Source organism: Malaclemys terrapin, chromosome 1 (assembly GCF_027887155.1).
Source record: "Malaclemys terrapin pileata isolate rMalTer1 chromosome 1, rMalTer1.hap1, whole genome shotgun sequence".
NCBI classification, from domain to species: domain Eukaryota; kingdom Metazoa; phylum Chordata; order Testudines; family Emydidae; genus Malaclemys; species Malaclemys terrapin.
In genome coordinates, this window is record NC_071505.1 from 42905089 (window position 1) to 42929985 (window position 24897).

Consider the following 24897-nt stretch of genomic DNA (forward strand, 5'->3'; position numbering starts at 1 on the left):
TCCATTTTTTTGTGTGGTGATTTTTGTGTTTGGTTGCTTTACAATGGTTATAAATATTCACAAACAAAGAGCAGAATATTTTTCCAATATTCCTGACGTATTGGAGCTTCCAAATAACAGCTGATTGTACAAATAAGGCCCATATCAAAAATGAAGAGGTGTGTTCCCTTTGCTTGGGGAAAAAACCTTTAAAAATTGGCTTATTGGTTTTCTAATACAGTGGTTTTCAACCTTTCCAGATGACTGTACCCCTTTCAGGAGTCTGATTTGTCTTGCATGTTCCAAGTTTCACCTCACTTAAAAGCTACTTACTTACAAAATCAGATATAAACATAAAAAAGTGTCACAGCACACTTAGTGAAAAATTGCTTACTTATTTTTACCATATCATTATCAAATAAATCAATTGGAATATACCGTATATACTCGATCATAAGCCAGTTTGTTTTTAAGCTGACCCCCCCCCCCCCAAGATGGATAAGTAAAAATGGAAAATTTTTATAACCCGTTCATAAGCTGACCCTATAATTCCAGGGGTCAGCAAACTTTGGCTCCCAGGCCATCAGGATAAACCACCGGGGAGCCAACATGGTTTGTTTACCTTGAGCGTCCACAGGCACGGAGGTAAATCTAAGTAAACGAAGTGTCCCAGCATGCCAGCTGCTTCCCTGGCGGGCCAGGACAGCAACTGGTGGGAAAATTTTTTGAGGGGGAGAAGCTGGGTGTCGGGAGTAACCCCTGTGACCACCCCCGACATGACTCCACTCCTAGCCCGAGACCCCCCAACCCCCTCCACCTTAGCTGGGGAGGGCCAGGGGAGGATGTCTCTGGCCTGGTTGGAGCTGCTCCGGCAGGCTGGGCAGCGCAGCCGCAGCATGTTCCAGCGGGCTGGGCTGGATGGCACAGACGCAGCATGCTCCGGCACCCGGGCGGCACAGCCACAGCCTGCTCTGGGGGGCGGGGCCGAGTGGCGTGGCTGCTTCGGAGGCTGGGGGGAGAGCAGCATGGCCAGAAGTGGAGAGACTCTGGCCCCGCCTCTTCCCTTCTGGCTCTGCTGGCTGTGCTGCCTCTCCTTGCCCCCTCTGTTGGGGGGAGGGGCTGTGTCCCACCTCTCCCTCTCTATACCCGTTCATAAGCCGACCCCTGTCTCTGGTGCTTCCCAAAAAAATTTGGCTTATGAATGAGTATATACGGTAAATATTGTACTTACATTTCAGCGTATAGTATATAGAGCAGTACAAACAAGTCATTCGCTAGTGCTTTTTATGTAGCTTGTTGTAAAACTAGGCAAATATCTAGATGAGTTGATGTACTGCTTGGAAGACCTCTGCGTGCCCCCATGGATATGCATACCCTTGATTGGGAACCACTGTTCTAAATGTACTAACTAAAGACAGGTAACCCTTTATTTATTTATATAGCCAACAAATGAAAGTGATTCCTCAGAAAGGTGCATATCCGATCAATTTGGGAAGAGAATAATTAGGCATGGGGACAGAAGAGTGGTTTGTCCGGCAACATTTACAAAGGGGAAGGTGCCTTCTTTAGATGAATCAAAGCAGGTTGTTATGGTAATAGTACTTAGCATAGAGTTTTACATGAATGAGTTAAGTATTAACATTTGTATGTACAGTTCTGGAAAAAAAGTAATGTGACCGCTATGGTTCACTTATATTTTGTAGGTGTCATTGTTTTAACTACAATATTTATGTCAAGGCCTCAGTCAGGATTGAAACCCCATTGTGCTAAGCATAGTTTGTGATTGTACTGTGCTTCATGCAATGGGGTTTCAGTCCTGATTAAGGTTTTTTAATATAAATATTAAGTAGTTAAAATAATAATATCTACGTAATGTAAGTGAATGGTAGCCATGTATCACATTCCTTTTTTAGAACTGTACATAAAAATGTTAACACCCCACTCATATTCATGTTAAGGGCGTAAAGAATTTAGCCTTTCATAAAACCATGTATAAGATGTGGAGTGTAATCCTGGCCCTATAGAAGACAGTGGCAAAACTTATATTGCTGCAACATGGCCAGGATCTCACCCATCGTCACTGCCCCAGGGACTTTACAATCTATGACAATTATTGTGTTATGTTAGAGCAGAATCAAACTGGTCTGTACGCTTGTTATTAAGAATTATTGTTATAAAAGGTCTGTGTGCAGAATGAATGTTAAGGCTGTGACAATTGTTTGTGTGTCCTTACTTAGTAATTTCCATTCTTTTTAATATTTAGTACTATACAGGAGCATTAACTTTACAGGTCATTAAGGACATATTATGTATGTTAGACCTAACACAGTAAGTTGTAACAATCATGTTATTTTCCAGGAATGAGGGTACCAACAGAAAAGATTGTGAGCATAATGACATACAGGTCTTGTTATTTTTTATTACTATTATTTTATATGTGTATTCAGTTTAGATCAAGTAGCTTTTCATTCTTTGTAAATCATTGGTGGTCAGGTGAAGTAATCAGTAGGAGATCAGGAATGGAAGTCAATTGTATAAATATTTGTACCTATCTTTACTATAAGGGAGAAGAATTATTATGATAACATGTTAGAAACCGTGCATTTCATCTGCATTCTGTTTCCATATTTGGACATATATGTCATTTTATATGTTTGTTTCTACATACAGACTTAGCTCTAGAGTGCTGCAAGGATTATTTTTGGGTTCTGAAAACCCAGTTTAAATCAGTGGTATATTTTTATACTAGAGAAGGTTAAATTAATGTATGGGTGAATACAGTAAAATTATTTTTGCTCCAGTAATGCTAAGCTGTCCACTAAGAAGTACTTCTCAGAAGTTGTTCCAGATACTTGTAATCAATGCAGCACTTCAGATTATTATTCCATAAACTCATCTGTTTCTTTTTGGGCCATATTGTCCTATTTCGTAGAGAAAGAGGTAGAAGGCAGCAAGTTCTATGTAAGACTCAGCAGTTTATTGAATAACATTTCCTCTGAATCATCATGTTGAAAGAGGTGGGGCAGGCAGGCCGGGTTTGAACTTCTATGGGCACATCCCCATGAAACCTGCAGATGTCACAAGATCAGTCTAGATCTTGGAGCATACACTGAGACCAGAAAGGCCAGGGGGTCCTAACTGGACGTGCTCACCTTGTGACATTAAAAGGAAATTTGGTGGGAGGCAATCTACCCTCTCAACAAGAGAAAGTTGGTGGAACCAACTGTATATGACTCAGATGACAGTGCTGTCCTTGGGGCCCATTCAATTCCTACCAGGTAACTCTGGCCTCATTAACACTGCAAGATGGCCTTGGGTATCTGGCCCATCTGTTGAACTAGATAGGGTTTCCTTGCAAAAGCTAGGTTAATGACAAAGAAATTCAGGGACCATCATGTTTAGAGTGTGACTTAGTATTGTTTCACATAGGGGTGGAGTAGAATTCTATTTAAAAAGACTGTTGTCTGGGTGGAGCCCTCTATCTGGTTGCTTGTGTTCCTGTCCGGTGAGGAATGGAAGGGTTTGTTTGATGGTTGTAGATGCCTCTATTTATCATTAACCATTGCCTAATATTTCTGTTTCCCTATATGCCATTTCAATTTTCTTGACTGGACAATAGTGTTAAGTTACTCATGTTTGCCCTCTACAGTGTACAATTGACGTATGTAGTGGGATGTTAATGTCTCTGGTTCACAGCTCTTAGCTTTGGAGTGATGGCTCCTTTGAGTTCTAAGGAGTACTTCTTGCAGCAGTGTCTGTTCCAGTGGGTAGTCCTTGCCAAGAATCAGGATGATAGTGATAGACATGGGAATGGTTCATAGATTAATAGATGTTAAGGCCAGAAGAGAGCATTGTGATCACCGCATCTGATCTCCTGCATAACACAGGCCATAGGACTTCTTGCCTCATGAACTTTGCACATAGTCAGGAATCCTGGCAGCCAGGTAATTATTAGCCCATAGATAATTCTTGACTGACTGTTTGGATGGGGAGCACACCTCTGAGATGGCCCACTTTTCATGAAATCAGGGTCCTGATTGGGTGTAGTAGTCTGTACCCCATGGAGGACCCAAAATATGTCTTATTTCAAGCTGTCAGTCACTGTGCCCCAGTAGGATTTAGATCATGGGGACAGGCCGCAGTGTTGAAATCCCAGCAGATATTAGCAGTGGGGAATGTAGTCTGTTTAAACTGCAATTAATTAGTAGTTGTTGCAAAAACATATTTGCCTGTTTTGTAAGTTGTGCATGGATAGTACTTTTTTTACAGTCAACCTTAAATACATGGTTACTACACAATGCAGCACACTCATGGAGAATTGGGCCAAAATAGTATCTTGTGTCAAGATAGTGTATTTCAATCTTCCACATTTTTCGGTATTAAGAGACTTAGATTGGAGATGAAGTACAATAAATTAACAATTAATGTTGCCTGAGTATTTCCATTCTAATGGGTCTTTTTCCACTGCTTTAAATGTTATCAGACTTTAACCTTTGAGGCAGAAAAATGGCAGCCTTTTTTAAGTTTGAGGACTGTAGGGGAAAATATCACTTTCCCTTGTTAAAATGATTGTAAAGAGCTCTAGTGTCCTTGTGTTTTGGGGTAGACACATGAAATTTGGCAGGGGCATATGCCTTTCCATTGTCTGAAGAGATGTTTTGATTTGGCAGAGTTGTAAGTGTTTAAAAAATACTTTGTGTACACAAGCTAGGGTTTTTTTTATATATAGACAACAAAGTCTTGTTGGTTGGTTGGTGGAGGGTTTTTTTCTTATCAATCTACCATTGTTTCGTAGCAATGTATGTACATAAGAAAGAAACTTAGGTAGCATTTTCTGTCTGTGAAGATATTTATGAAATTTTACTCATATGATGTCTGAACATGCGTATGGAATGAGGCAGGGCTCTAAAATGCTTGTGGAGTTCTCATCTTGTGTTACCTCCTTCAGAAAACTTCCAAAAACCCTCCTGCTCTGTGACCTGTTCTATTTATAATGCATTGCTTTATATTTGAATCGTATTGTACTGCGTTGTTTCCATCCCACATCTTTAAGGTTGTTAGCCCTTAAGAGCAAGGACTTCATTAACTGTCTCAGTGCAATTAATACACTTAAAAATAATTTCTTATTCCTGGTGAAGATAGTGATATAGTCTGGTCAATATGTTTGTTCTTATTGTATTAACTTTTTCTTCAAATTGATTGTTAATTGTTCCTGTCTGCCTAGATTTAGTCTGATGGATATTCTATTTGAAACTAAACTGAGTTTAATTGAACCTTTAAAGATTTAGTAATATTTATTCCATCTTTATGTTCTTTGCTGGGGGGTATTTTTAATTCCATTCTGCAAAGTAACTTATCCTAGTTTCATGTGTATTTTTTTTCATTTATACTTGTTTTCTTTCATGTGTAGTTTTTATTGGGTACCTTGCAATCCTATTATAGCATCTTTTATTTCATAGTGCTAGTTTTCACTGCAGTGCAGAAAAGAACCTTCTGCTTCAAAGAATGTTATTGAGGGGTGGAAGCGGTGGTAGAGAAATCAGTTAATTACATGATGTCGTTTTTTGTACTTTTCCAGTTTTTAGATCAACTAAAATTTAGGCTCTTATTCAGATAAAATATGCCCGGAATTTAAACTGCAGCAAAAAGCATGAATCTTGCTAATGCCAGTAATGACTCATCTGGTGAGAATGGCATTGTATTGACAATACAATAAGAAAAAAAGTCTCTTGTGTCTGCTGTCTTTGTATATCTGACCTTGGTGAGAATTAGAATTTTCTTGTTGCAGAAGTTGAGCATCTAATGTGTTGCTGCGCCTCTTTATTCTCATGTATTAAATCAGAAAATGTTCGTAGTGGCCAGTGATTTCTTTGTGGGTGATATATTTTCTGTAATCCATTGATGTGGCCATACAGTTGCATTCATTTACATTAAAAGAGTGTCCCTAAAATGTTGAATTGCTTGTGTATCAGAAAATTATTTCAATGCAGTATTCCAGCTCCCTGCCAGTACCGTTCTCTGCTGTAAAATACAGTTTATTTTTCTGTATTTCTAGCTAAAATAATTTTGACTTACATATTTTTCATTTTATATTGTGTGTGTGTGTGTGTGTGTGTGTGTGTGTGTGTGTGTGTGTGTGTGTGTGTGTGTGTGTGTGTGTGTGTGTATAGAGACCTTGAATCAAGCAACTCCTGCTAGAAAGCTGGAAGAGGTTCTTCACCTTGCAGAGCTCTGCATCGAAGTATTGCAGCAGAATGAAGAGCATCATGCAGAGGTGAGGATATCTGCATTCACTATAGGATAATGGTTCATACCTATTTTGTTTCTCCATGATGTGAAGGAATTCTGTCAAGAAACATTCTAACTTTGGGTTCTGACATATGTTTAAGGCAGTTCACATTTACAGAGAAAATGAGTGTTTTGAAGCTTAAGAATAGTGAAGTGAAATAAAACTCTACCTGAATTCCTGTGAATGAGCTCCAGTTTTGGAAATTTCAGATTAAAGAGCATAACATCAATAACAGGCGATTAAATGGTATCGAAAACATTCAGCCTTATACAGTTGTCCCTTCCAACTTTTTATCCCCACAGAAAGGAATATAACTTTTAACACTAGGTTTCATTGTGTCTTGTGCCAATTAATTTTAACTTTAAAAATGAATACTGGTGAAATAAATATTCACGTTGGTATTATCATTGTTTTTTGAAACTGATTCAACAACTATTTCTATTCTATTTATCTTGTCTTTTTTAAAATGTCATTTTAAAATGGAAGAGGTAAATTTAATCAACTTCATATTTCTTACCCTCTCAAGTCTTTTTGTTCCTTGATTCATAAACTACAATGGACTCTACAAGCATTATAGCACCTTTTATCTCTAGGTATTACAAAAAAAGAACAAATAGACCAATACATATACATTTATATTATTAACATTAATATGATCATCTAGTTGTTTAAGATACAGTTTCTAGGATGTTCTATAAAAAAAATCCTAGAATTATTTTCTGGAAAAGCATACAAAGGAGTAAACCAAGATTTTATATGTATATATATTTTTTATATATATATATATATATATAGTTATAAATATGATCATTCAAAACATCTGCTTTTAGCTCACACTGTGGAATCTAGTTTTTAGCTTACATCTGTCAAGTGTGAACTTGTTATGGATATTTTATTTTATACTGAAGAAACAGCTGCTTCAATAATATGAAATTAATTCCCAGGAGATTTTATTTTACACTAGTATTACCACTGTGTTACACTGTAAATGATTACTTAATAAAATGTATATATTTTTCTTTGTCTTTTGAGGATGTGTTAGAATATTAGACTTTAAAAAACAAAGGAATCTGATAAAATACCAATATGCAATACATTTTACTGTTTAAGAATTGTGTTTCTTAGTAATTAAATATAATAATAAATAATGCCTTTATATTAATTTTGCAAAAAGATATATTCTATTCTTTTATCTGCCCAAATGAAAATCAGTCCTGCAGGAATACTGAATCTGTCAAGTTCAAAACCAAAACTATTATTTTTGCATCACTTCTTCCTTCTTGTTTTCCAAAAATAAATGTGCATTTTTAGTGAAAGTTATAAAATAAACAGAAATGAATATTAAAAGGTAAATGAAACAAAGAATACAAAAATTGTAAATATGCATCCTTCGTCCCTGTTCAAAATATAAATACATCACACTGAGCTCAGGTCATAAAAGTACAGAAATTATGATGGTGCAGTTAATTAAATGGATTAGTAGCCTCTAAAATAGTGACATCAAACTCCTTGTTTTAATAGTTTAACTTTTTTTTTCTATTCCACAACACTCCAAATTTACGGATTCCCACAGGCACGAGAGGTATGTGGTTCCTCACAAACAAGGCATTATTGTTTTTCACCATTTGTAGCATGGAGCTGTTAATGTGTCTTGAACGTGTGTCATAAATTGTTCAGATCATTTCTGATTTTGTATTGCCACATTTGTCTCTTTTTCTAGAATCTAAGAACTTCAATCTTTCTTTAATCAGGTCAGATGTTTTTGTTCTCTTAGGATGTATATGACCAATCACTAATTGCATTCAGCTTGTTTTCATATTGTTCATTTTGATGGAACAACATCTTAGCCCTAGTATATGTTTTCCCATTCTTCTCACTTGCTCCCAGACACTTTTGGATAATTCTTGAGAGGGTCCAGAGAATTTGTTTGGTTCACAGTGTCATTTGCAAAGAGGTTTAAAATGGGAATAGAATGGGCTGGCTTGCTAGAATATTTTGGGGGGCGGGAGGGACTATATGTTCTGAAAAGATTTTTGTTTGCCTGTCCCAAAGGGACACCTGCCAATGCCGATACACTTTAAAAAAAAAACTTTCACGCTATTTGTTTTTATTGTGGTAGGTTATTTTCTTGGGCTAGGGGATTGTTTCCTTAATGAGCTCTCATTTAAGCTCAATTTATCAGTCTGAGACTTCTTCCCATTACAGGAAAAGGAACTATTTTAAATTCTTGCCAAAAAATTTGTAACAGGTTCTGTACTGTTCACTTTACTACCAGTCAGTATCCTTAAGGCCTGATATAGCAGTGTGCTGAGCACCTCCATTCCTGTTAACTTCTCTAGGAGCAGCAGGTGCTTTCAGGGAGCACCAGTACCTCTCAGAAACCTTTCTCCAGGCCATCTTCTCTCTCATCATGTTGCAATCATTCCTTTCATAAAAAAAAACCAAAACACCATGTTAGGCTGTCATCCGGAAGTCCAAGTTACAAGTAAACATTTATGACCACATTTTCAAAAGTGGAATCTAATTTTGGGCTCTTCGGTTCTAGACCTGAATTTCTAGAATTTTAGACCTCCAGGGCCTGATTTTCAGACGTGTTTGAGCACGTGTTGTTGCCATTGACTTCAGTTGGAGTTGTGGGTGCTCAGCCCCTCTGGTGATCAGGCCCAAAGAGTGTCCGATGTTGGCACTTCAGAAATGGAGGTGTTCAGGATTAGAGGTCACACTTGAAATGGGGGCCGTAATATAACTCTTTTTATTCAAGGTGACTGTATGTTTCTCAGCATTAGATGTTTGCAGTGACACTGAACAAAACAGTTGCAGCAGTGTTAGCTTGATACTAGTATGAACTTTAAAACCTGCTCTTTCACAGGCTCAGAATATTACTCAGCCTTCATCTTTACCGCCAGTATCTCCATTTACCATATTTCTCACTTTGATTTAACATCCAACTACTGTACAATTCCTTTCATTCTTTTCCTTCTCCACCAAGCACAGATGTAAATGCAGGAAAAAGATGCATGATGTGAATGTGGTAGAGTCCCTAATTTTGCCTGAACACAGCAACTTTTGAATGAATTTCCTCCCCAACCTCCATTCTTCTGAGCTAAGATCACCTAATGCATGAAGCTTACACTCAAGAAAGCAGTATTTTCAAAAACACTATTAAATTAGTGGAAAGAGATGTTATAAACTAGAATTATTGAATCTCCAGATATCTACCCATAACACTTATTAAAGGAAATGGGGATTTATTCATCTTGAATGGTCTATCACTTCAGGACAAAATAAGGATAAAAATGAAGATTTTTCATCTATCAAAAATACAGATTTCAGTGGATATTATTATTATCTATTAGTTAAAGTATAAATCAAATTTCTTCTGATAAATGAATGAGGACAAAATGCTTTTAAATATGTATTTGTTTAGAGAACATTTGACAATAAATTAGGCTGATTTCTTATAACTTTAGAACTGAATTAAATCAAAGTTAGTGTGTGTTGTAATTTTCTAAAGATTATCTTTAGACTTTCAGTTCTTCTGTTTCTCTCTCTCTTTACCCCCACCCCTAGTTGGCAAAAACAGTTAGTCAATGGAATGATATTCAGTTATTTAAAGGTTTATAGACAATTTGTTTGCTATTTTCCCCCTCTTGTTGGCAGTATATTAGTGCTGCCTTTCCAACAAAATAATTTCTGGTTTGATTTTTTTCCCCATGTTGACAAATGTGATATTTTTTTTAATACATGCCTGTATAAGAATGCATTTACATTTATCACACATGGACTGTACATCACCCATGCATGGTAAAAGACATAAAGTGACATATCCAAATATATTTGACCATAGCTACCATACAGTAGCTATTCTTTTTGTGACTTGTGTTTACTAATTTTTTTGTTGTTGTTACATTATAGGCTTTTGCTTGGTGGCCAGATTTATTAGCTGAACACGCAGAGAAATTTTGGTCTCTCTTTTCTGTTGATATGGATTCAGCACTGGAGGCACAACCTCAAGATTCCTGGGATACTTTCCCGCTTTTCCAACTGCTAAATAACTTCCTAAGAAATGACAGTAAGGTCTTACGGTTTTTTCTTTTTGTTTACATATGATATTTTTTTCTTTCAGTCTCCACACACTCCAGAATTCTGTTGTATTTCAATTTCCAGAGCAAGACAAAAGTTATAGTACCCCTCTTTGCTATAAATATTTCTCTGCTGAGTTCCTCTGAAATTAAGCTATTACTCTGTCTCTTTGTCCCACTAGATTCTTTACTGTATACCATACTTGAACCATATAGTAGTGCATAAATTGCTTACCTCTAAAGCAACACTGTAAACATAGCATAGCGTATTTTAATATTATTTTTAATACTAAGGCATTATATTAAAATAGGTCTGTATCAGTAAGTGTACCCTCATACTAAGTTTTCATTGCCATCACTGCTTTAACACCATATTTATAAATGTATTGTAGACCTAGTATTAATTGGAGTTAAGCATGTACATCAAACTGAAAGAGATTTTTAATTTACACCATTTGTATTTGCCCAAAACTTGAGACATTTTGGTTATGAAATGCAATGCTCTTGCTTTTATTTGTCTTGGGTGCACTGGTTTTGCTTTTATAATAGCTACATCTAATATGCAGACACTAAACTTGATTGTTCTTTTTTCTGGGTGGTTTTACGTGTGGAAATATACAGAGAATATCAATGAAACTTTAGAAAATGAAGTAGGTTAAATTAAAAAGCATAAATTTTACTTTATTTTACCTGCAGATTATTTTTCAAACATTTTAAGACAACATGAGAAAATAATAGATTTGCTGTTTTTAAATACAAAGATAAAATGCGCTGTTTTCCTTAATTATTAAGGGAAGGCAAAATGCTATTTTATTCCATGTCTCAGTTTATTCCAAGCTTTACATTTTTTTCTTGTATTTACAGGATTCATATGCTCAACAAACTAGTTTTTAAAATTATTTTTATGCTATTTTTGTTATCAAGCATATAAAAAGCAGTATCAGAATGTCCTTTCTGTATTAAAGCTGCATGATTTAGGGCAGGGGTCGGCAACCTTTCAGAAGTGGTGTGCTGAGTCTTCATTTAGTCACTCTAATTTAAGGTTTTGCGTGCCAGTAATAAATTTTAACGTTTTTAGAAGGTCTCTTTCTAGAAGTCTATAATATATAACTAAACTATTGCTGTATGTAAAGTAAATAAGGTTTAAAAAATGTTTAAGAAGCTTCATTTAAAATTAAATTAAACTGCAGAGCCCCCCGGACCGGTGGCCAGGACCCGGGCAGTGTGAGTGCCACTGAAAATCAGCTCGGGTGCCACCTTCGGCACGAGTGCCATAGGTTGCCTACCCATGATTTAGGGGATTGGAAATGGGATACTGGGACATCCATCATGAGATCAGAGGTGCTGTGACAACCCACATTGCTTATAACAGAGTATTGTTACCATCAGCTTCTGAGTGGCCTGAGTGAAATAAGTAGGCGATCTCAGTGCCACCATAGGGGCATCCATATCACAAAAAGAAGCATTGCAATTGGTGCTAGTCCCCTGGATGGCAGACTCCTAGGGATGCAAAAGGCTGAATAGACATAGAGCCGTAACTATCTTCTTATCCTAAAAGCTAGTCATTCTAGTTAGAGTTGAGAACTATTGGTACTGCAATGTAGGAACCTATATTGCCTGTTCAGTATATGTTCTGTGGATAAGTAGAGGACTTTAGAGTCCAGTGTTCTCAGTCTCTTTTCATGAGTACTTAACAGTGTTTTCATTAATTGGCATTAATACATTAAATGCTACTCTCCTGTTGTGTGGTTGTCTTTTTTACATTGGTTCCTTAGTGAGAGGATGTCTATTTTGATACTGTTTTCTTTATTTTTGGTTGTGTTTTTGTAGAAGGTTCTGGAGGTTGCTCCCTTTGAAGTTCTCTAGGATAGGTACAGTGTAGACATCAGAAACAAAGACTTCCTAACTCTGCCATGTAAACGTGCTTCAACCTTGACTTCGAAGGAACACTTGAAGTGGTATAAGAGTAGTTTCCTCCTTGTGCCCATTTGATCCTTGGTGCCTGTGTTGAGACTGCCAACAAGGATTACAATCATAGTGCTGGATTTTGTGATGTGTAATTTTGTTAGGGTCGTATTGTTTGAATTTTATTCAGCCAGTGGTATCTATAAACTTGGTATTGGGTTCCATTACAGCAATAGTTAAGTTTCCGGAACTAAAGGAAATGAAGCTTATTGCAGGATGATATTCTTGTCCTTCAGGCAGGGTTTGTGACACCAGAGTTACAGCTAACCCTCTTATTACACAACGTGGACTGCCTTGCCTGCTGATTTCCAGAATAACACAAGCAATACAAACAAACTCTAGCTCCACGCTTACATAAGAAAAGACTGTTGGAAGGCTACTGCTTGCTTTTTCTTCTCTGAAGAGATTAAATGGATAATTACTTTAAATGATTACTAAGGAAACAGTCTCAGGAAAGACATATTAAAACTGGAGGAAATTTTGTTTTCATAACGAAGTAATTATCAGCAGGGTTGTAAAATGTAACTGAAAGAAAAAGTAGCAGCTACTGCAAGAAATAAATGCCACACCTGTATATTATTTTTCACAATTCTCCTAATGGCAAAAGATATAGGAAGTGACCATTTCTGACAAGTGAAAGCCATCTGGAAAACTTGTCTTTTTTTTTTTTTTCTTCCAGTGCTATTGAAAAGCAGCCCTTGGAACTAGTCACCTTTTAATCGGTGGATATGCTAGCAAGTGGCAAATGACCATTCTCCCAGGAACAGATTCCCAAGTGAAACATACCATGATTCTTATTCTTTAATTAACAGCCCTTTCACATTGCTAGTACATTAAAGCTATCAGAAAGAACACCCCATGCTTCTAAATCAATGTCACAGGGTCTCCCTAAACGAATAATAAATGTTCTAGCTTTCTACTAAGTGAAAACCTACTCCCGAAGACTTTCACCTTCCTAAAGATAGGCTCATAAAAATCTTAAAAAGAGAGAAACTGGAATGTGGTCTCATGAGGATAAAAAGGCTAGTGTTAATAATTAACAGAGAAAGTGAAGTGGAGTCAAATTAGCCATAATAGAGCCCAGAGTGACTGGCAAAGTCACCTCTCATTATCGAAAAACTCATTAGGAAATGAAGAGGTAGAAATCCCACTGGGTTATTCTCTCTCTCTGAGGCTGTATCAGAGATTATTTTTCAGATTTCTTTCAAATGAAGAACTGTTAGGTCACCATATTACATATTAGGTTAATCTTTAACCTTTGAAATTTGAAGGGCTGACACCTGCGTGTTATTCTATCTCAAGAGCCTTAAATGAGCTCTAAATCTGAGATGCAGGAATCAGTTTTCATATAAATCTGACATGTGCCAACAGTATAGAAATATCTAACTAACAATTATAGCCTTTAAGCAGATCTTCATGCAAGATTATTCTTTATAAACATGACACTAAAATATAGTGCCAGAAAGACTGCAGGATAATGAATGTATAGTGTTTATAAATATACTGTGTCTTACCCTATGAACTTTATACATTTTTTGAGTTTCTTCTAAAGAACACAAGGTGCTACACAAATTCAAGCAAAATGCACCAAAGCACAGCTGCCATTATCTTAGCAAAAAAGCAGAAAAGAGAAAAATTCCTTGTTATAGTTCTGCACAGAATAAAGAGAAGCAAATCAAGTTTTCTCTTTTTGTCTTGCTTCATGATAAGAGTAAATAGCAGATAATATTTGTTGGTCTACCCTTGGTATGGACATGCAGAGTTCAATCCTCAGCTGCGTCCAGTAAGCATTAGGTACCGCTGAAGATTGCATATGCTGTTTGAGCCCCAAGTCCCAGGGCCAAATCTACACCAGCACCCATGTAGTTTAGAGCAGCCACAGGTTGGTTTTAAACTACTCCAGCTGGTTATGGACCTGAGGTTCTGATATGCTAGTGAGAATTAGCCAAAGCACAGTGATTCTCCAGTATGCCCCTTCCTTCTAGGCCCCTAAGCCATGGAGTGAAAGAGATGGACAGTTATTCAGAACCCCGGCTGGCCAGCTTTCCTGGCTCTTTCTACTGCCAAAGTGCAAAGCCCAGGATCTGGCCCACAGTCTTAGTACTGTTGTTTTGAAAGCCTTCTTTGCAGTTCTTGCTTTCTGTCTGGAATGGCCTTTCTGCACCTGCCCATCTAATTTCAGATCTCAACCAAAAGCCTATATTTTTGTCTCTATATAGCTTAATTTCTCCCTCTCTCTATTGTATTTTTAAGTATTTACCTCTGTAAATTATTTTAGGATATGATTTGTATGAAAGAAGGTATCTAAAATAAAGTTGCACTGTGCTATTGTATATATGTCTTCAGTTTAAATGAGAGATTGTATAGCATAAAGATACAGGAGAAGTCTCATTATAAGAACATTATGCAATAAAATGTTCTGAAAATATAGGTAGATAGCTTATAAATGTGTCCAGAAAATCATGTTGGAAACTCATTAAGAAATATCAATTTCCTTATAATTAACCTCATATAGTGTGTGCTGTGGAGACATCACAGAATTATCTTTTATTCTACAGCATGCCATATTAACACAGGAAAGAAAACTGAGAAAAAAATCATTAACAGTTGTAACATTTTAATGTACTGGACAAAATGCTTCTCAGACTCCCAACACCCCCCCCTTCCCGTCTTTCCACCTCATTATTATTATGTAGTTCAAACAGGTTTGAATTTCCTAGAACAGTCAGCATATATGAACATTCAATATAAAAGGCAGAGCATGTTACAACTCCATTCGTTAAGATTGCACAAAAGTGTCCATTCTAAAGGAATGCCATCTGAATTTGTGTATAATTGTTGCCTTTTGTGTGTGTGTGTGTGTGTGTGTGTGTGTGTAGCTGAAACTTGGGAGGTTTGTTCTCCATTCATGGGTAATTTTTATTTGGATATTTTTTAAGCTTGAACTAAAACAATATTTTCAAAAATGAAGAGTGGAAAAATGTACTGTCTTCCCATTATACAAAAATGTTCAACTTTTTTGAACAACACTGTATAATAGATGGTTAAAATTACCATTTGGCATGAGGATAATAGACATTTGGCAGATGTTCTTTTTAGTGATCTGGTAAATTGGCTGTGAATAGTCAAAGTGTAAAGATTTGAACAATATATTTTGCACATCTGCACTGGATTTTGTCACAAAATCTCTTAATGATCTGCTGGGATTCTGTTGGTTCTGCACATGTGAACATAGCTTTGGAAAGTCTGTCAGCTCTGCTGTGTCTTTTTGTATAATTAGAGAAAGTGTACAGGGAAGGAGGCAGAGTGCAAATGAGCCTTGTATCCATCTTTACAATAGGTAAGAGCGCATATGAGAGGGGGTTGGATTCCCAAGGAGGTCTGGTTCTTTTCATACAATACATTTAGGATATATATGGAAGGGGGCAGGACTGGAAAGATGTCCATTCAATGCAACTCCTACTTTTGCATATTTGACTGTACAGAGCATTCTGTTGTTATCTGGCAGATAGTTACATATTGTGGGATTTTCTTTTTCAAACATGACAAATTCCATTTTTTGAAAAAATAATAAAGATACAGTTCATAATAAAATTAGGATTTCCTGTGCAGCTTGAGTTCTGCTTATAGTCTTTCATAACATGTTTAATACTGTATTTTCTGCCCAACCACTGCCGGACTTCAGGTATTTTCTCAGCTCTTACCCATTGTTTTATATTTAATGCTAACAACTGTAGAAAAGAAAGTAGTACTGTTCCTTCAAATGTATTAGTCATAATAATAATAATGCCTAGTATAAATGTATCACTTTTCATCCCTAGAGCTCAAAGCACCTTATAAAAGAGTATAATTATCATCATTTTATAGATGGAGAAACTGAGACACAGAGCAATGAGGTGACATGCTCAAGGTCACCTATCAGGGTAGAGACTGAGCTGGTAATAGAACCTACATCTTCCATCTTATTTATCTATTTATTTTTGCATGGTCCGTGTAAACTGTAGTTTGAAACCATACATTTAGTGCATCCTTATTAAGCTTCTCCTACCTGCCTGCCCTTATTCCAGTCATGGGCGTATACTGTGGGACCATTTTTTTTTTTTTTTTTTGTTCCCTTTTGATGTATGTCTACATGTCACTAGTCAATATGTGACCATACGGTGCAGAACTATGTTTAAGGTTTCATTGTCATCAGGCATCTCTCTATAGCAACAAAATCATTTTTTTCAGGATTTGAGGATTTTTAGAGGGATTGAGGCTCTGTCTCTCGTACCTTATTTCCTATAGTGACTGTCTTATTTTTTCACCTATCGAAACGATGACTCAGGTTAGAAGGGAGAAGGGGTTAACATAGTGTGCAGTTCATTTTCTTCTGCTACTTATTATATAGGTTGTCCACTTTTGTGCTTAGTACCTCAAAAAAGCCATGAATAGATCTCTCTTGATTTCAGATGACATCAGGGCTATCATCTGCTAGCACAGGTTGCTACCTCCACATCATGTGCAAGCGTGAAGAGATGTTATATTTGGTTTATTTGGGAAGGGGGTTGGGCATTTTGGAAGAATGTAAAAATTGTATCTGATCTTTGTTACTTTCCTTCCCAAGAAATCTCTCTCTGATCCGAGGTCCCATTTAATCCTAGCTGCATCTCTCTCTCCTTTCTGGCATTACTCAATGTATTTGTTGCCTGGCATTGTTGCTGCGTTACTTGCTGACACAGACACTATCCCAGATTAGTGGAAACTAGGAAAGCTCTGCAGTTAACTCATGTGTTCTCTGTACAAGTAAGTGCTCCCCATAAAGTATTGCTCAATTAAAACATCTGTAAATCAGCTCTGAGTAAACCTTACAACCCCAGTGGGCAATCTGACCGCAGCCAACTTAAAAAAGGCCACACACGGAGGGCTTGCTTCCTGATGTATGTTGTCATAATAGCTGTTGTTGGTTAAAGGAATAATGCTAGAACATTCTTATTAGACCATATGGAGGGACAAGAAAAGCTCTCACCCATGCCTCAGGCTACATGTCCTTAAAAAAAAAAGTGCATTGACAATGCACAATTGTCTGTTGTGTGATTGTGAGTGGAATGTACACTGGCATATGGGCATCTGTAAGAAAGGAAGCATAGATTTACATAGAAAATATTATTGATGTGAACATGCTAGTATAGTTGAGTTTGTATAAACATTTCTACTGCAAGCCCGTGTTTCATGAGGGGCTGTCATTCATCACAAAATACTTGGGCTGTGCGGGAACAGTGGCATGTAACATCTTCATGTGTGAGACAAACCAGTTCAATCATTTTTAAGTCAGGTGGATTTTTTTTAATATTGGCATTATGAATAAAGAAGCTTTTGAGCCCTTAAACCTAACTTTATGCTCTGCCTGTATATGATTGAACACAACTTGAAGTGGTCTCAGGTTAAAAAAACAACACCCCAATTGTTCTAAATCAGTTCCTATGCCAACTACATATTTACACGATATATCATGTCGAACTGAGTAATTTATTTGAAAAAAAAAATCAGTCACATGTAGTTGTACATTATAACCCAGTTGCTGGGTTTTGCTTTGGCAATTAACATCTTCCATTGATCTCAAACTACATCCTATATAGACATCATAAAAGGATGGATTAAAGACCTTCAGGTCTTCCCAGTGTGCATCAGTGCTTCTGGTATTTGCTTGTTTTTTAAATTTGTAGTGAATTTTTGGTGCCCTACGAGCTCTGCTTTTGCCCTAGAGCTCTACCTAAGTGTTAATCTTAGGAGATTTGCTAATTCTCCAATGTTTAATCCAGGTGAAAGCTGTCTATTGCTGAAGGTTTTGGGAGCTCGGCTATTGAGTACTCTGCCAGGGAGTGACTGCTTTTGTCCTCTGAAAGATGAGGCTAGGATAGGGTTTCTTTCTGAAGGAGCAAATTCTACCTCAACTTCCTCTCACAAGAATTTTGACCCTTTGGGGTACCTTCCAACATACCCGATTTATCCTCACTGGTAGGCGCCAATACATCAGGTGGTAACTGCTTGCACAAGTCATGTCAGGTATAGTTGGGGAGAGTAGGACCAGTGGAGCTGGCAGGACAGGGGAGATGGACAAATAGTGTGTCTCTCTCTGATGTTTCTGTGAATAAGGAGGAGAGGCAGCTCTTCCCACATGTAACAGAGGGAGGGAGCAAGGCATGATTATGTAGGTGGGAAGGTCTTCATTTGAGAGGGGAGCGAGAAGGAAGTTAAGACTTCTGTTGTTTATTTTCTTTACTCTTGTAAAATTACAACAGTCATCTGCTGTCTCAGAGAGGGAACGGTAGTGTCCATATTTAAGGGTAAAAAAAAACTTGTGAGAAATTGTGGCAGACATCATTGTGTGCGCCATTGTTAGTTATTAGACATTAATAATGGAATCTGCAGTAACAGAAGTTAACAGAACAAAATAGGAGGAAAAATAATATGTTAAATAAAAGTATGAAAGAAAATTATAAAAAAATACAAGAAGGGAAAAAATAAGAATCGCAAAAAAACAAAACAGTAGATTGGCATGGATGTGAACGAAATTTTTGGTATTTAATACCCATGACAATGAGGTAGTTGCTCAGCTATGGTAGAAATGGATAAGCAGATTCTGAAATCTGTTGGTGGCACTAAATATTAAAAATCTAAAATGACAAATTGTACATCTGCAATGGTATCTGGGTGAGGAGCTAAATCAGATTTGTGATTCACTGACCAGCACAATGCCTCACTGAGAAGATGATCTCCTTGAAAAAGTCCTTATTGTTGTTCGTGATCATTTCTCTCTTTGAAACAGTGTGAAGTGCTTGTCTTCAGGCAAGTGGAACAATAATTTGAAGCCGGACCTGTGTATGATAGATCTATAATACCAACTGGCACTCCCATGGGAGTTTTCTGACTGGATTTTAAGGTTATTAGGACCAAATCCTAGAGTTCTTATACCAGGAAAAATTCCCAGTTATTTCAATGGAAATCTATCCTGAGTATAAGGATTCAGGAATTTTGGCCCATGCCTGATAAAAATTAACTATAGTACCATCACCTTCCTTTTAATTCAGAGCTGCACTTTTGGGTCACTAAAATGTAATAGTGATCATTGATTAAATAGTTCTGTAGGCAATTTCAGGCAAAAGAGTTACTTGGGTACCCAGAACTCCTACTGGCTGAGTGAGCATTTTAGATGCACAAGAATTCTTGAGTGAGTCTTTTGTTTTGCTTAATCTTTTAAATATGAATTTAATTGTGGTCTCATTAGCACAGGGTAAGAGAATTTTAAAAGTTTCTTTGTCCTTAAAATATATTTAGGTCAAATTTGAAGCCTGTTTCCACTAATACATCTTCAAAAATCATGGTTACATCCCTTTGAACATGCAGACAGGTTCCTATGTGAATGAGAAGATACACTTGCAGATTTTGCCAATGCATGAATAACAGCGTAGCCATTTAGAGGTTTGAAAAAATAGCATTCTACAGAGAAAATGACTACAAATGCAATATAAGCTGTCTTTCTTCTGTCAAGTTTACTGGACCATTTTCAACAGCCACACATAGAACACTGATCCCCAAGTTCATTTTCTTGTTGAACCCTACCATAGGTGCTGGAACCAGGGATACTGGGGGTACTGCCATACTCCCTGGCTTGAAGTGGTTTCCATTATATACAGGGTTTACAGTTTGGTTCAATGGCTCTCAGCTCTTCCACTATAAAAATTGTTCCAGTGCCCCTGAACCCTACTTATTTTTAATACTGTTAATTAAAAATACAATACAATTATAATATTCAATTATCATCAGTTTACAATAACATGGAATAAGAAAGCATATATGCCAGCAGGGCCAGATGATGCCTTCTTAGAGAATCCATTGCAGTGACAGGATAATTTTTAGACTATCTGCAAAAATGGGACAATTTTGGTCTGTGGGAGAGAGGTTGACATTAAGTTGCATCATTCTTCCTTCCTTTCAGTTCTGCAGAAGCCCTTTCTTTGTGCACGTGTGCTGGGGTATGGGTGTGTGCGTGGGGGGGGGGGGTGAAACTCGTGCAATTTTCCTGCCCCTTTTCTTCAGAGGATGGCTTAACTCCTCTGACTTTAGAGTTACCCCTGATTTACACTGTTGTAAGTGAGATCACAATCAGCCCCTCATAATACTTAGCCTGCATGAGCAATGTAGTCTGTTTCCCTTGTTCTGGAGGTGACACCCCATTCTAGTGCTGCAGTATTGTTTACACTGCAATAGCTAATGCTATTTGAAACCGGTCTTGTGATCACTGGTTATATTTTACTGTATTTAGAATAGTCAAGAAGGATAAGGTAAAAGTAGCTTTTATCTTTAATTTCAGTATTTCTTGGATCTTCCTTAGGATTTTTTTGCTTCCCAAATCAGCTTTTGAATAGTACATATGAAGTATTTCTGTTTTGTCTTTTTTACTCTGGTACATGTCATTTTTCTGGTGTTGTGCTATGTGAATGTAGGATGGTTTCATGCACCGAGAATGTGGGATGAGTGAATTGACTAGGGAAAGGAGAATGGCTTGAAGATAAATGCTAGGATTACACTTTCATTGGACAAAGTTTCCTTATCTTAAGCTCTTTTGACAAATCCCTTTAACTCTCATTGAATGAGTCCTATTTACTTAAAGTGGGGGGAGGGATAGCTCAGTGGTTTGAGCATTGGCCTGCTAAACCCAGGGTTGTGAGTTCAATCCTTGAGGGGGCCACTTAGGGATCTGGGGCAAAATCAGTACTTGGTCCTGCTAGTGAAGGCAGGGGGCTGGACTCAATGACCTTTCAAGGTCCCTTCCAGTTCTAGGAGATAGGATATCTCCATCTCTGAATTAAGTGGAAATGGTAACTTACAATCAGCATGTGATTTTTGGCTGTGTATTGCCAGATCTGTTGTGCAAAGAGGCAGCACGCCAGAATTTTATTGCGGATTATCTTCCAAACCGAACTGGCACTGTTGCTTAGTTGAATGACGATATTATTTTTAAATTAGATCAATCTATTTGGTCATGCTGGAACTCTCAAAAGCTTTTGATACAACAAGCCATGGATTGTTACTTTGGCAAATGAGAGACATTGCTGGTGTGTCTGTAGCTGCCCTCTAGCGGTTCCATTCATGCCTATAATACAGGAGCAAGTCAGTACTTGATGGTCAATTGCACTACATCACTGAGGGATTTGCAGTGTGGCATTCCTACAAGGCACTCTCTTGTCTTCCATCTTGTTTGATATACAGGGAATACCTTTTGGCAAGCTCATTTCTAACCATTGGGTAGGGTCTCATCAGTATGCTGATGATCCTCAGCAGTTTACCTCTTGTCCCATGGCCCTGCAAGTCTATTCTCTGCCCTGGAGGAATGCGTGAATGAATTCTCCAGAGGAATACATCCGTGCTGCCATGTCCTCAACCCTGGGAAAATAAAAGACTTGCTGCTGGGTTAATAGTATGAGAAAGCTCACTCCTCTTTCATGTCCCCACTTGTAGTAAGATTTGTTTGGAGGTAGAGTCAGGTTAAGAATCTTGGCATCACTTTACACAATTTCTTTTCCCCACAAAGCCAAGCATTGGCTTGATATGAAAATGTTTTTTTCAGTTGCACAATTTGTACTTGCTGTGCCCTTTCGAATCCCATTCCAGCTTCACAATAGCCTCACAACACATGTCCTCCTGCCCATGAGGCTTGATTATTGTAATTCCCTCTGAGCAGGGCATGCAGCAGGGCATCACTACAGCTTGTTCAGAAAGCAGTAGCATGCTTGCTCACCCATTCAAGCAACTATGATTATATTATGCCAGCCTTGCATTGTCTGCATTGACTGCCTATAAAGTAGCATGTTGATTTAAAACTGGCACTGTTGTTTTTTAAAGCTCTCAACAGTGTTGGGCTTATCTTGCTCAAAATCTCCTCCTTGAAAATTATTCTGGTAGATATTCTGAACCACCCACCTTTTATGTCTCAGGCCAGTGATCAATTTTTGGTTGTTGAGGTAATTCTTGGGCTTCAGACATGCTATCTGTATGTATTAGGCACCCTTGGGTTAGTACATAATCCCTTTCTTCTGTATTATTATGGATCACAGTTATGCTGATTTTAAAAATATACAAAAACAAAAAAGCTTACAGTCTGCTTGTAAGTGATTCTAAAATGGGTATCAAATTTGATGCCAAATATAAAAATAATTATGCTGAAGCTAAGTAGTTAAAAATTACTAGCACTTCTAAAAATAATACTTTGCACAGCTTAGCAAGGAGGGGAATGCAAGATGGTTAATTGTATCTGTCCTTTTTAAAGAAAATAATTCTCGTCTTCTGATCGTTACCTTTGAAACAACAAATTGTGCCCAGACACTCAGCAGTGGTGACACCCCCTGATGTTGCTGGCAGCAATGAGAGAGGGGTGGCATATCCTCCTGTGCAGCAGCCCCTACCTGTCCCGGATGGACTTCACCAAAGGATTTCCCAAGAGGAGTATTCCTTTAAGAAGGCCCCAACATCCTCCAGGAAAGAAAGAGCAGTGGTGGTAGAAAACTTGCATCTGAAGAAGTGAGGTTCTTACCCACGAAAGCTTATGCTCCCAATACTTCTGTTAGTCTTAAAGGTGCCACAGGACCCTCTGTTGCTTTTTACAGATTCAGACTAACACGGCTACCCCTCTGATACTTAACATGAAAGTGAGGCTTTGCACTGGGGAGGGAGGAGTGTGCAAACATGTAAAGGAACAGAACAATCAGATTCCTTCACCTTACTTTAAAAAACTTCCTAAATATATATACATTATCATTTACACGGTCGACATGAAACACTATATAACCTAACTAAAAGTTGTGGGTGGACTGTTGCAGACTCTCAAGTTGCACAGGATTATTCTGCCCTGGAATAGCAACTCACTAACTGAACAATTTATAAATTCAGAGACACAACTAGTTTTCACACTCTCTTGGGATAATGTGTGATGGCGATGTGTCCTGAACAAAAGGAACACTCAGTGGTATGGAAACAACTGAATCTGGTATCAAATTTTCTCCCAACAAGTCTTTGAAATTAGGAGTTGTAACAGAAGGAGGTTCGATCAGAGGAATAGAAACTCCTACTGGAACATCCCTGGACTCCGGTACTAGTTGAGGCTGCAAATGGTCCATATGTCGTTTCCATAAAATAGCATCAGACAGTTTTACCACATGCATTTTACATGGTCTCCAGTACCCATTTCACTCCACAACTGTAGTTTCAAATCCACACCAAGTCTCCTACTTGAAAAAAGTGATGACAAGTCTCACGTAGTTGATCGATTTTCATAGATTGGGATTTGGTTACATGTGAAGCAATTTCAGGATGTAGCAGGTCCCAGCAACTACACAAAGATCACTTCAAGAAAATAGTTGCAGGTGACTGTTGGATAGTAGCATGTGATGTGTTCCTGTAGACAAGGAAGAAATTGTCCACTTTCTGATGACAATTCAAAATAAACTTATTAGCTCTTAAGGTATGTTAAGTGTCTGTACAAAGTATCTGTTTGTAGCAGGGATTTGGAGCTGAATTCCATTTGAAGCTAGAAACCTCTGAAATTCTTTAGAAAAGAATTAAAGTCCATTGTCACTCACCAACTGTAATGGTAAACCAAATTGACAAAACACAGTACAAAGACGTCCAAGGATCTTAGCAGCTGTATTAGAAGTCTTTCTGAAAACTTCTGGCCATTTTGAATGAGCGTCGACTACAATGAAAATCAGATAACCTTCTAAAGGTCTGGCAAAGTCCACATGAATATGTATCCAAGGAGTCTGAGACCATGACGAAGAGTATAGATGAACTGAGCGAGGATCATGCTGAATTTAGTTACATTAGTACACCTTGCCTGCCTGCCAATATCTTTGTTGATCCCCAGCTACCAGGTGTGACTCTGGGCTATGGCCTTCATCAGTACAATGCCAAAATTACCTTCATGAAGAGCTACCAAGACCTGAGATTGAAATGATTTTGGAACAGTCACTCACATTCCCCATTAAAATATACCTATGATTTACAAATAATTCACATTAATGTGACACAAACTGTGTAAACTGGATTCTTATGATCCAGCACTGTACTGTGTAGCACCATTCCTTTCACAAGAGAAGACACATCATCCTTAGTTATTTCTTTGTTGATTTCTGTGCTAGTGATGGGTAACCTATCCATCAAATGGAGATAGAACACTTTATCTGAAGTTTCTTTGGGTTGACTGGAGCTTAGGCATGACAGCCCATCAGCATTGCTGTGCTGAGTCCCTTTATGGAATTGAATAATATAAGAATGACCTGAAAGTATGTTATGCTTATAAAGAAGCACATGGGATCTTTTTCAGGGGAAAAGGCAATATGCCACATTTATTGAAAATACAACAATTAGCATATGCATTCAATTACACACACACACTGTCCCGCCAGTCGATATTATAGTTACCAGTCCAGAGTCCGGCTCAATCTAGTGGCCAGCTACGTTGATCAGGGGTAGGTAGGAGCCGGGTTCTGTCAGTCACGACACGATGCTGCAGGGAAGTCTTGGCAGGACTAACCCAAAGTTTCA

At 37.7% G+C, this 24897-nt stretch overlaps 1 protein-coding gene across 6 annotated transcripts in view; it reads left to right on the top strand.

Moving 5' to 3' along the window:
• Window positions 1–24897, top strand: part of CADPS2 (calcium dependent secretion activator 2) — a 576541-nt gene that overhangs the window by 472258 nt on the left and 79386 nt on the right. For all 6 annotated transcript variants that reach the window (XM_054023205.1, XM_054023212.1, XM_054023223.1 and 3 more), the window contains 2 exons: window positions 6150–6253; window positions 10184–10340. In XM_054023205.1, coding sequence (XP_053879180.1) covers window positions 6150–6253; window positions 10184–10340 — 261 coding nt within the window. The remainder of the gene's footprint in view (window positions 1–6149; window positions 6254–10183; window positions 10341–24897) is intronic.